The sequence below is a fragment of the Salmo salar genome, chromosome 07 (genome assembly GCF_965601325.2).
Source record: "Salmo salar chromosome 07, fSalSal1, whole genome shotgun sequence".
NCBI lineage: Eukaryota > Metazoa > Chordata > Actinopteri > Salmoniformes > Salmonidae > Salmo > Salmo salar.
Window position 1 is genome coordinate 33642074 of NC_138297.1, and position 13951 is coordinate 33656024.

General features: G+C 45.8%; 1 protein-coding gene across 1 annotated transcript in view; it reads right to left on the minus strand.

Annotated features, from left to right (window-relative positions):
• The window catches only part of LOC106609045 (uncharacterized), a 35285-nt gene extending 23440 nt beyond the window's left edge, over positions 1–11845 (minus strand). The window contains exons 1-2 of the mRNA XM_014207387.3: positions 11080–11845; positions 3087–3260 (exon numbers count right to left, since the gene is read on the minus strand). Of these exons, the coding sequence (XP_014062862.3) occupies positions 3087–3142 (56 nt within the window). The 5' untranslated portion in view covers positions 3143–3260; positions 11080–11845. The remainder of the gene's footprint in view (positions 1–3086; positions 3261–11079) is intronic.
• Positions 11846–13951: the final 2106 nt, after the last annotated feature.

Below are 13951 nucleotides of genomic sequence, written 5' to 3' on the forward strand. Positions count from 1 at the left end.
ACACGCTAGATAAACTAGTAATATCATCAACCATGTGTAGTTAACTAGTGATTATGTTAAGGTTGATTGTTTTTTATAAGATAAGTTTAATGCTAGCTAGCAACTTACCTTGGCTTCTTGCTACACTCGCATAACAGGTAGTCAGCCTGCCACGCAGGCTCCTCGTGGAGTGCAATGTAAGGCAGGTGGTTAGAGCGTTGGACTAGTAACCGGAAGGTTGCAAGATCGAATCCCCGAGCTGACAAGGTAAAAATCTGTCATTCTGCCCCTGAACAAGGCAGTTAACCCACCGTTCCTAGGCCGTCATTGAAAATAAGAATGTGTTCTTAACTGACTTGTCTAGTTAAATCGTCCACAATCGTTGTCCAAAAATGACGATTACAGATTGTTATGAAAACTTGAAATCGGCCCTAATTAATTGGTCATTCTGATTAATCGGTCGACCTCTAGTTAAAACTATTAGGGGTAATTGTAGTGAATTATATCATTAATAGTTATCAAATGGGAACCACTGCGTGCATGTGTGTGTGTGTCTCTGTGTGTATACGCTACACAGCTAACTGAGGACATTCTCATGTACTGAACATATCAGGCAATCTATTTTTTGTTGTTACTGGCTAAAGTCAGTAATGCACATAGGCACGCACACACACATAAAGCATAGTTATATTACTATACTGAACAAAAATATAAACGCAACATGCAAAAATGTCTACGATTTTACTGAGTTACAGTTCATTTAAGGAAATCATTAAATTGAAATAAATTCATTAGGCTCTAATCTATGGATTTTGCATGACTGGGCAGGGACGCAGCCATTGGTGGGCCTGGGAGGGCCATAGTTTTCCCCACAAAAGGGCTTCAATTACAGACAGATATACTCCTCAGTTTCATCAGCTGTCCAGGTGGCTGGTCTCAGACAATCCCGCAGGTGGTGAAGCTGGATGTGAAGGTCCTGGGCTGGCGTGGTTACACGACGTCTGCAGTTGTGAGGCCAGTGGGACGTACTGCCAAATTCTCTAATATGACGTTGGAGGTGGCTTATGGTAGAGTAATTAGCATTCAATTCTCTGGCAACAGCTCTGGTGGACATTCCTGCAGTCAGCATACCAATTGCATGCTCCCTAAAAACTGTGGCATTGTGTTGTGTTACAAAACTACTCATTTTAGAGGGACCTTGTATTGTCCCCAGCACAAGGTGCACCTGTGTAATGATCATGCTGTTTAAATCAGCTTTTTGATATGCCACACCTCTCAGGTAGATTGATTATCTTGACAAAGGAGAAATGCTCACCAACCGGGATGTAAACAAACTTGTGCACAACATTTGAGAGAAAGAAGCTTTTCGTGAGTATGAAACACTTCTGGGATCTTTTATTTCAGCTCATGAAACATGGGACCAACACTTTACATGTTACTTTATATTTTTGTTCAGTATATATTATGTATAAGCTTTGGAAACGTTTTAATGTACTTATTATTAGTGTTGACTTTAATCAACTAAAATCTCCTTAAACCTATTTTCTCTCAACCAATTCATTGTTTTTTCTTAACTCTTATATAGATTTTTTTTGTAGTTGTTGAAATCATTGGTGGTTCTCCTTCCTCACAGATTTAGGATCAATCCAAAATTATACTATTCGCTCAGGCTAAAAGCAGTGCACTATGAGGGAATAGGGTACCATTTGGAAAGCAAGACTTATACCCTTTTTATACAATGGTACCCGACCCAAATTAAACTGTGCTGGCTCAAATATTATTCCCGCAACTTTGGCTCGGCCCGGTTTGTCTCAGTAGTGTGAAAAGCCATTTTGAAAGTTTGAGGGTCCTACCATTGAGTGATCAGCCAGTGAGGAATGCGTGAATCGATGGCTGTCTGAAAATACCCCTGTTATCCGGCGTGATGCTATTGACTTTCGAACACGATGAGGTCACTAAGCCTCCTGATGATTGTTAGTCTTTGGAAACAGGTCACAGGTCAAAATACCCTTAGTCTGCTCTGTGTGTGTGCGAGTGAGTGTGTGTGATTTCTAGTCGTCAGAAACATGTCACAGGGACAAAATTCCCCTGGTCTGGTCTGCCCAACGATACACTCCCACAAGACTGTGTACCCAGCCTCAAACACACACAGCTCAGATATGCACACACACACAGCTCAGGTACGCACACACATGCGAGCGCACACACACACACACACACACACACACACACACACACACACACACACACACACACCCACACACACACACACACAGGGGTTGGAAATTATTTGGGGAAATTATATTATTTTATACTAACACAATTGCTCAGAGAAAGAGATTTTGTTTAACAAGTTATAATAATTGTTCTCAAAACGGTACGGGTTAAAATGATTGACATCCCTAAATATTCTTATAAATAAAGTAGTCAAAAGTTTAGTATTTGGTCCCATATTCCTAGCACGCAATGACTATAATGAACCGTGTGACTCTACAAGCTTGTTGGATGCATTTGCAGTTCGTTTTGGTTGTGTTTCAGATTATTTTGTGCCCAATAGAAATTAATGGTAAATAATGTATTGTGTGAATTTGGAGTCACTTTTATTGTAAATAAGAATATATGTTTCTAAGCACTTCTACATTAATGTGGATGCTACCATGATTAAGGATAATCTTGAATGAATCGTGAATAATGATGAGTGAGGAAGTTACATCGGGTCAAAGATCATACCCCCAAGACATGCTAACCTCTCACCATTACCAATAAAAGGGGAGGTTAGCATTTCTTGGGGGTATGATGTTTTACCCTCTGTAACTTTCTAACTCATCATTATTCACGATTCATTATAATCAGTATTATAATTATGACACACACAAACGTGGCGTGTGCAAACGTAGCTTGATAGAAGGTTGGGAGACAAGATTCTCCGGGGGAATCGGATAGAATGGGACAGACTGCTCTAAACTCTAATTCACATATAAACCAGGGTACTTAGTCTTCCCGTATCTTCCAATATAAATTACCATTACCTGCTGTCTGCTGTGCCAGGGTAGTGTATATGGCCCAGTGTGTTTGTGTCTGTATATATGCATCTGTGTGTGTGTTACCTGTTGTCTGCTGTAGAGTGCCAGGGTAGTGTGTAGGGCCCAGGATGGAGCTGCATGGCAGATGGGGGGGAAGGGGGGGTAGGAGGGGGGACAGGGGTAGAACTGTGGGGGGACTCCGTTGAGGAAAGCTTGGACAGGTGCCACGAGTGAGGCCTGATCACAGGTACACTGCGTCTGGAGAGAGAGCGAGAACACACATACAGGTGAGGGATTGGCTCCCGAGTGGCGCAGCAGTCTAAGGCGCTACATCTCAGTGTTTGAGGCGTCACTACAGACACCCTGGTTCGAATCCAGGCTGTATCACAACCGGCCGTGATTGGGAGTCCCATAGGGCGACGCACAATTAGCCCAGTGTCGTCCGGGTTTGGCCGGTGTAGGCCGTCATTGTAAATAAGAATTTGTTCTTAACTGACTTCCCTAGTTAACCTGTTAGGGCTAGGGGGCAGTATTGACACGGCTGGATAAAAAACATACCCGATTTAATCTGGTTACCACTCCTACCCAGTAACTAGAATATGCATATACTTATTACATATGGATAGAAAACACCCTAAAGTTTCTAAAACTGTTTGAATGGTGTCTGTGAGTATAACAGAACTCAAATGGCAGGTCAAAACCTGAGAGATTCCTTTACAGGAAGTGGCCTGTCTGACCATTTCTTGAACTTCTTTTCCATCTCTATCTTTTACTAAGGATCTCTGCTCTAACGTGACACTTCCTACGTCGTCCATAGGCACTCAGAGCCCGGGAAAAAACAGAATGTCGTCATCCCAGCCCCAGGCTGAAACACATTATCGCCTTTCTCAAGTGGCCGATCAAGGGACACTGGGCTTAGGCGCGTGACCCGACTGCCCCCGCCTTTGTGATTTTTTCCTCTGTTTGCCAAAAAGGAGATTCCCTGTCGGAATATTATCGCTTTTCTACGAGAAAAATGGCGTAAAAATTGATTTTAAACAGCGGTTGACATGCTTCGAAGTACGGTAATGGAATATTTAGAATTTTTTTGTCACGAATTGCGCCATGCGCGCGACCCTTCTTTACCATTTCAGATAGTGTCTGGAACGCACGAACAAAACGCCGCTATTCGGATATAACGATGGATTATTTTGGACCAAACCAACATTTGTTATTGAAGTAGCAGTCCTGGGAGTGCATTCTGACGAAGACAACAAAAGGTAACCAAACTTTTATAATAGTAAATATGATTATGGTGAGTGCTAAACTTGCCGGCTGTCTAAATAGCTAGCCCGTGATGGCTGGGCTATGTACTTAGAATATTGCAAAATGTGCTTTCACCAAAAAGCTATTTTAAAATCGGACATATCGAGTGCATAGAGGAGGTCTGTATCTATAATTCTTAAAATAATTGTTATGCTTTTTGTGAACATTTATCGTGAGTAATTTAGTAAAATGTTAGCGAATTCCCCGGAAGTTTGCGGGGGGTATGCTAGTTCTGAACGTCACATGCTAATGTAAAAAGCTGGTTTTTGATATAAATATGAACTTGATTGAACAAAACATGCATGTATTGTATAACATAATGTCCTAGGGTTGTCATCTGATGAAGATCATCAAAGGTGAGTGCTGCATTTAGCTGTCTTCTGGGTTTTGGTGACATTATATGCTGGCTTGAAAAATGGGTGTCTGATTATTTCTGGCTTGGTACTCTGCTGACATAATCTAATGTTTTGCTTTCGTTGTAAAGCCTTTTTGAAATCGGACAGTGTGGTTAGATTAACGAGAGTCTTGTCTTTAAATAGCTGTAAAATAGTCATATGTTTGAGAAATTGAAGTAATAGGATTTTTAAGGTTTTGAAAATCGCGCCACAGGCTTCAAGTGGCTGTTACGTAGGTGGGACGAATTCGTCCCGCCTAGCCCATAGAGGTTAAATAAAGGTTAAATAAAAAAAAGGGATAATGTAACTACAGTAGGGGTAACATGATTTGTCGGTACACCCAAAAGGAAGTCTGTGTACACCCAAAAGGAAGTACCATAAGCAGTGTATATATGCCCGGTAGGAGCCTGGAACAAACTTCGGTGAGTTCCCAGGAGATTCCTGCTCATGAATGGCCCATTATTCTGAAGTTATTAATAACTTCGGAATAACGCACCGGGAATAACTCTGAAAAAGCTTTCCTCTCAGGAGAGAATTTCGACAGAGGAATTCCGGGAATATTATGGAGGAAGAATGAGGATCTGGCACAGTCGGAAGTCAGAACACTTTGGGAATATTTCTGTTTATGATTTATGGCCATTCATTAAAGTAAACGGAATAGTTCCTAAAATTGCTCCTTTTGGATTCCTCTCAGGACGATTGTGTGTGTGTGTGTGTGTGTGTGTCCATGTGTGCACTTGTCAGAATGATTGTCTGTTTCCTGAAAATGTTCCTCTTGGTATAGTTCAGGAATTAGGGAGAGATTTTGGAAGTTCCCAAACGGTATAGAACAAACACTATTATCATTTATTCCAGGACTATGAATGGACCTAAGATTAGTTTTGCCCCAGGACTGTTAATGGAGCCCAGATTGGGCCTGGGTGTCGTGCCCTGACCTGAGAGAGTCGTTTTTCTCTGTTTGGTTAGGTCAGGGTGTGACATGGGGTGGGCATTCTATGTGTTGTATGTCTATGTTTTTATTCTTTTTTGGCCGAGTATGGTTTCCAATCAGAAGCAGCTGTCATTCATTGTCTGATTGGGAATCATACTTCGGCAGCCCTTTTTCCCACAGTCAGTTGTGGGATCTTGTCTTTGTGCTGCATGTGTTTGCACATATAGCTTTTCGTTCATTGTATTGTTTATTGTTTTTGCTGGTTCACATTAAAATAAAGTATGATGAACCCAACTCACGCTGCGCCTTGGTCTACCTTTAACCTGTTAGGGCTAGGGGGCAGTATTGACACGGCTGGATAAAAAACGTACCCGATTTAATCTGGTTACTACTCCTGCCCAGTAACTAGAATATGCATATAATTATTGGCTTTGGATAGAAAACACCCTAAAGTTTCTAAAACTGTTTGAATGGTGTCTGTGAGTATAACAGTTCTCATATGGCAGGCAAAAACCTGAGAAGATTTCATGCAGGAAGTGGCCTGTCTGACAAGGTGTCGTTCTTCTTGCCTCTGTTTATTGAAGACTGAGGATCTCTGCTATAATGTGACACTTCTTACGGCTCCCATTGGCTCTCAGAAGGCGGCAAAAAGCTGAATCGTGGCTTTGCAGGCTCTGGCTGAAAAAAAGTAGCGCGTTTGGGTAGTGGCTGGTTACAGTACTGTGAGACTCAGGCGCGTGCCCGCGTTGACCGAATGCTTTGTTTTCTTTCCTCTGTTTACCTACACGCAGATTCCCGGTCGGAATATTATCGCTTTTTTATGAGAAAAATGGCATAAAAATGGATTTTAAACAGCGGATGACATGCTTCGAAGTACGGTAATGGAATATTTACAATTTTTTTGTCACGAATTGCGCCATGCTCGTGACCCTTATTTACACTTCGGATAGTGTCTTGAACGCACGAACAAAACGCCGCTATTTGGATATAACGATGGATTATTTTGGACCAAACCAACATTTGTTATTGAAGTAGCAGTCCTGGGAGTGCATTCTGACGAAGAACATCAAAGGTAATCAAACTTTTGTAATAGTAAATCTGACTTTGGTCAGGGCTAAACTTGGTGGGTGTCTAAATAGCTAGCCGTGATGGCTGGGCTATCTACTGAGAATATTGCAAAATGTGCTTTCACCGAAAAGCTATTTTGAAATCGGACACCTCGATTGCACAAAGGAGTTCTGTATCTATAATTCTTAAAATAATTGTTTTGTTTTTTGTGAACGTTTATCGTGAGTAATTTAGTAAATTCACCGGAGGTTTGCGGGGGGTATGCTAGTTCTGAACGTCACATGCTAATGTAAAAAGCTGTTTTTTGATATAAATATGAACTTGATTGAACAAAACATGCATGTATTGTATAACATAATGTCCTAGGGTTGTCATCTGATGAAGATCATCAAAGGTTAGTGCTGCATTTAGCTGTCTTCTGGGTTTATGTGACATTATATGCTAGCTTGAAAAATGGGTGTCTGATTATTTCTGGCTGGGTACTCTGCTGACATAATCTAATGTTTTGCTTTCGTTGTAAAGCCTTTTTGAAATCGGACAGTGTGGTTAGATTAACGAGAGTCTTGTCTTTAAAATGCTGTAAAATAGTCATATGTTTGAGAAATTGAAGTAATAGCATTTCTAAGGTATTTGAATAACACGCCACAGGATTCAACTGGCTGTTGAGTAGGTGGGACAAATTCGTCCCGCCTAGCCCAGAGAGGTTAACAACGGACAACTACAGAAGATCCCACCACCAAAGGACCAAGCAGCGTGGGCCGATGGACTGGACATGGGAGGACATCCTGGATGGCAAAGGATGCTGGACGTGGGAGGAGATCCAGGCCGGAAGGGATCGCCTCCCATGGGAACAGGTGGAAGCAGCGAGGGAGGAACAGCGACGAGATCAACAGGCAAGGCAACAACGGAGGCCCGAGAGGCAGCGGCAAAAAAATGTTTTGGGGGGGGGGGCACACGGGTAGATTGGCTAAGGCGAGGTTAAGACCTGAGCCAACTCCCCGTGCTTACCGTGGGGAGCGAGTGACCAAGCAAGCACCGTGTTATGCGGTGATATGCACTGTGTCGCCAGTGCGTACTCACAGCGCGGTGCGCTCGGTGCAAGCTCCTCACCGTTGCCGTGCTAGAGTTGGCCGGCAGCCAGGGAGAAGTGCACCGGCTCAACGTATCTGGTCTCCAGTGCGTCTCTTCGGCACAGGTTATCTTGCACCTGCTCTACGCACGGTACCCCTCATTCACCAGCACAGCCCAGCTCGTCCTGTACTAGCGCTCCGCCCTTGCCGGGCTATCGTCAACATCGAGCCAGGACGGGTTGTGCCAGCCCTAAGCGCCAGACCTCCAGTGCGCCTCCAAGGCCCAGTGTACCCTGTGCCTGCTCCGCGCACTCTCCCTCCAGTGCGCCACCATAGCCCAGTACGTCCTGTGCCTGCTCCGTGCACTCTTCCTCCAGTACGCCTCCATAGCCCAGTACGGCCGGTGCCTGCTTTGAGCACGCGGTTCTCAGTGCGTCTCCCCAGTCTGGTGAGACTGGTTCCAGCTCCCCGTAGGAAGCCTCCAGTGATGATCAATGGTGCGAAGCCTCCAGTGATGATCAATGGTCTGAAGCCTCCATTGATAATCCATGGCACGAAGCCTCCAGGGATGATCAATGGTCCAAAGCCTCCAGTGATACTCCGTGGCATGAAGCCTCCAGTGATGATCCATGGCCGGAGCCTGTAGTGATAATCCATGGCCCGGAGCCTGTAGGGATGATCCATGGCACGAAGGCTCCAGTGATAATCCATGGCCCGGAGCCTCCAGTGATGATCCATGGCACAAAGCCTCCAGTGATGATCCATGGTGTGGAACCAGTAGCGATGATCCATGGCACGGAGCCTGCAGCGAAGGTCCCCAGTCCTGAACCTACAGCGAAGGTCCCCAGTCCTGAACCTACAGCGAAGGTCCCCAGTCCGGAACCTACAGCGAATGTCCCCAGTCCGGAACCTACAGCGAAGGTCCCCAGTCCGGAACCTACAGCGAAGGTCCCCAGTCCGGAACCTACAGCGACGCTCCCCAGTCCGGAGCCTCAAGCGACGCTCCCCAGTCCGGAGCCTCCAGCGACGCTCCCCAGTCCGGAGCCTCCAGCGACGCTCCCCAGTCCGGAGCCTCCAGCGACGCTCCCCAGTCCGGAGCCTCCAGCGACGCTCCCCAGTCCGGAGCCTCCAGCGACGCTCCCCAGCCCGGAGCCCCCAGCGACGCTCCCCAGCCCGGAGCCTCCAGCGACGCTCCCCAGCCCGGAGCCTCCAGCGACGCTCCCCAGCCCGGAGCCTCCAGCGACGCTCCCCAGCCCGGAGCCTCCAGTGACGCTCCCCAGCCCGGAGCCTCCAGCGACGCTCCTCAATCTGGAGCCTCCAGCGACGGTCTGCAGACCCGAGTCTTCAGCGACGGTCCGCAGCCCCGAGTCTTCAGCGACGGTCCGCAGCCCCGAGTCTTCAGCGACGGTCCGCAGCCCCGAGTCTTCAGCGACGGTCCGCAGCCCCGAGTCTTCAGCGACGGTCCGCAGGCCCTAGTCTTCAACGACGGTCCGCAGCCCCTAGTCTTCAGCGACGGTCCGCAGCCCCTAGTCTTCAGCGACGGTCCGCAGCCCCTAGTCTTCAGCGACGGTCCGCAGCCCCTAGTCTTCAGCGACGGTCCGCAGCCCTGAGTCTTCAGCGACGGTCCGCAGCCCTGAGTCTTCAGCGGCGGTCGGCAGTTCAGAGCCTCCGGCGTTGATCCACGGTCTGATTCCTCCGGTGACACAAAAGCGGAGGGATCAGCGGGCGGAGTGGGGGCCATGCCCCGAACCGGAGCCGCCACCATGAGTAGATGCCCACCCGGACCCTCCCCTATAGGTTCAGGTTTGCGGCCGGGAGTCCGCACCTTTGGGGGGGGGGGGGGGTACTGTCACGCCCTGACCTGAGAGAGTTGTTTTTCTCTGTTTGGTTAGGTCAGGGTGTGACATGGGGTGGGCATTCTATGTGTTGTATGTCTATGTTGTTTTTTCTTTATTGGCCGAGTATGGTTTCCAATCAGAAGCAGCTGTCATTCGTTGTCTCTGAATGGGAATCATACTTCGGCAGCCCTTTTTCCCACAGTCAGTTGTGGGATCTTGTCTTTGTGTTGCATGTGTTTGCACGCATAGCTTTTCATTCGTTGTATTGTTTATTGTTTTTGCTGGTTCACATTTAAAATAAAGTATGATGAACCCAACTCACGCTGCGCCTTGGTCTACCTTTAATGACGGACGTTACACTGGGATGATTGATGACTATGAAAACCAAGCTAAAATAAAAAAACAAGAAGCAAATATAGAAAGGAAATAAATCTGTGTCTGGAAAAACCAGCCCATACTGTATTTAGAGATATACTGTACTTAGAATCTGATCCATTGAACTACACTAGGAAATACATGAAGAAAAATTATTTAGAAGTATACTGCCGAAGACAAAAATGTGAGATATTTGATATCCAAATATCTCTAATTTTTGTCTTCTGCAGTATACTTTGAGATAATCTACTGTACTCAGACATCTTTGTGAAACATGATGTGATGAAACAGAGTTATTAAAAATATATATTGAAATGGAAAAAAAAGAGATATAATGTAGTTCTACTATACTCAGCCAGAATGTGTTCCACTGACCTAGTCCTAGTGTTACATTTGTCAAGCAGCCAGATACAAAGGAACAGTTAATCGCCCTCGACATACCAAGCCACAGTTAACCTGATTAGCCAGTTAGCGACTGGAACCAATCAGTGTCGGACACTGTCAAACATTCAGGAAATCAAATAAACTTCACAAGACAAGACCGTCCTTAGTTCTATTTATAAACATAGTCTACAGAACAGTAGCTGAATGCTTTACTCTGACTGATGGATGGATAGCAAGATAAACCATGTTCCATGGTTTATGTATAGACATTATTTATGTCACTTTGACCCATAAAACATTGTGAATGTATGACTGTGTGAAAAAATGATACAGAAACAACTGATAATACTGTATGTGGTAGAAGAAACTAGAACAGCTGACTGATACTGACTCCTAAACTAGAATAAAGTTGAAGAGACTAGATTGAAGGTCATTTACTCTGAGTCATAATGACACTGAGTAATGAAATTATATACACATTAAGACACACAAAAACAGAGATCAGACACACACCCAGTCACACCTTGAAGACGCCTACAAGTTCAAAGACACAAAGAGGAGTGAAGGTAGAACAGTACACACTGCACAGAAGTGAGAAGATTAATGGAAGGTAGGGGATAAAAAGAGAAAAGGAGAGGAACTAAAGGAGATGATAAGAGGAAACAAACACCCAATACTTTCTAACTGTTCCCAAGTCAGTCTATAACATACCAGAGTGGATCCACACAGAAGAGGCCCTAGTCACACCTGATCCTAGAACCGTGTCTACTGGGTCACAGTCAGGGTCAGGCCCAACGCTAGTTCAACCATAGACTGGTCTGAGAGCAATCCTTATAAAGATGCCCAAAGATCTTCAATCCAACACAGATGACAATGGACTTAGGCCAAAAAAAGGTGGTCCGGCTACTACTGTTTATCAAGTCTTCAACATAACATTTCCACTGCGGTGTTCAAAAGAGGCAATAAAAACTGTTGGGATAAGAAGTTCCCTTAAATTCTCAATCCTCTTGTCTCCTTCCCTCCTTAATCCAGTTCTCTGGCCTTGCTAGGTGGGTTTGGTTCTGTCTCTAGGAGTAGTCCAACAGTCCTAGCCCTATTAAGAGAGTTAGGTTCTGTTTCTAGGAGTAGTTCTATCCATCGGAGCAGCACCATAGTCCTCTAGTAACAGAACGAGACAGTGTTCAGTCTTCTCTCTCTCTGTGGTCCATCTCAACTGACCTAGACTCCAAAAAAACAACCGACAAACCTCATCTACCCTCTTGTCCCTCTCTCTCCCTCCCTTTCACCGTCCCTCGCTTCAGTCACTTAGACCAAACATAGCTCTCTCTCTGCCTTTGTTTCCCCCATCCTCCCTCCCTCCCCCACTCCCATTCAATCCCTCTATCTCTCTCTAGGCAGAATACTGTGAGTGACTCAGGGGGAGAGGAAGAGAGAGAGAGAAACAGAAAGAGAGGCAGAGAGGAAGCTATGTTCAGAGCAGATAAAGACTGGGACGCTGTTAAAATAATACCCAGAGTTCCACAGTGTTATTGTTCCACACAGGGAAATATGCAGAGGTACTTCCTGTCTAGAAGAGAGAAAGAGGGGGGAGGGAGCAGGAGGGAGAGAGAGAGAGGGAAGAAGAGAGAGGAAGGGAGGGGAGAGATGGAGCGAGAGAGAGAGAGATAGAGAAGGAGGGGGAGAGAGGGGGGAAGAGGGCAGGAGTGAGAGGGAGAGAAAAAGGAAGTCACCAGTTTTGGAACTGCAGAAGCAACGAGAGAGAACATTTCAGAGGGGCTCAAATGGAAAGAGAGATGGAAAGGGAGAAATAGAGGGGTAAAAAGAGAGAAGGAAGAGAAGAAGAGATTAGTGTTATTGTGGCATCTAGCCAGACTGGTGTTTTCTTGCCCTTTGCTGAGTAGCGATAGTACAACACAGAGATGAGAAGACCTCAGCAGGGTATGTATAGGAGAGAGTGGAAAAGAGCAGTAGAGGACGGGGAGAGAAAGAAAGGAGAGAGCAGTGGGAGAAGTAGGCAGTCTGAAGATTCAAAATTCATCTATAGAACTCCTGTGAGGCCTCCCGAGTGGCGCAGCGGTCTAAGGCACTACATTGCGGGGCTTGAGGCATCACTACAGCCCAGGGTTCGATCCCAGGCTGTGTCACAGACGGCCATGACCGGGAGACCCATGAGGCAGTGCACAATTGGCCCAGCGTCGTCCGGGTTAGGGGAGGGTTTGGCCGGCCGGGATTTCCTTGTCCCATTGCGCTCTAGTGACTCCTTGTGGCGGGCCGGGCGCTTGCAAGCTGACCTTCGTTCGCCAGATGTACAGTGTTTACTCCGACACATTGGTGCGGCTGGCTTCCGGGTAAAGCAAGCAGTGCGGCTTGGCAGGATCGTGTTCTGGAGGACGCATGGCTCTCGACCTTCGCCTCTCCCAACAGGAGTTGCAGCGATGGGACAAAACTGTAACTACCAATTGGATACCACAAAATTGTGGAGATAAAGGTGATAAAAGATCAAGAACTCCTGCTGAAAATTCACTTTAACAACATCCAGAACAGTGGGAGAAGACAGACTCCGATCGAGAACTCGCGCACACACACACACACAATATTAGTCTGAACTTGGGGTTGAAGAGGATTTGCAGATGCCACCGTCGCTGCAATCTTCAAGCGTGTCAGTGTGTGTGTTTAGATTTCTTACATAACGTGCTATCTTCAGAAGGCAGAGGGTTAACTATAGTCACAACCTCAACACCCCTCTGTCTCAAACCTCCTCCCCCTCTCCCTGATCTCACCCCTTCTACCCCCTCTCACTCTCTCCCCCCTCTCCCTTTGTGTTCAGACTGCAATCACCGCATATTTGTTTGCTTTATGGGTCCTCAGTATGTGTGTGTTTCTCTACGTACCAGACTGAAATCAGACAGTTTGTTTACTTTGTGGTCCCCCATCACAAACACACACCAGTTAATCAGTGCAGGGAGACTAAGGTCCATTCCAGGGGGATCTATCAGGAAGGGAGAAGTCCACAGAAGGACAATACCCTGTTTGTTACTGAGACTGTGTGTGTGTGTGTGTGTGTGTGTGTGTGTGTGTGTGTGTGTGTGTGTGTGTGTGTGTGTGTGTGTATGCACAGTTGAAGTCGAAAGTTTACATACACTTAGGTTGGAGTCATTAAAATTTGTTTTTCAACCACTCCACAAATTTCTTGTTAACAAATTATAGTTTTGGCAAGTTGGTTAGGACACCTACTTTGTGTATGACACAAGTCATTTTTCCAACAATTGTTTACAGACAGATTATTTCACTGTATCACAATTCCAGTGGGTCAGAAGTTTACATACACTAAGTTGACTGTGCCTTTAAACAGCTTGGAAGATTCCAGAAAATGATGGCATGGCTTTATAAGCATCTGAAAGGCTAATTGACATAATTTGAGTCAATTGGAGGTGTACCTGTGGATGTATTTCAAGGCCTACCTTCAAACTCAGTGCAGCCAAGACCTCCGGAAAAAAATTGTAGACCTCCACAAGTCTGGTTCATCCTTGGGAGCAATTTCCAAACGCCTGAAGGTACCATGTTCATCTGTACAAACAATAGT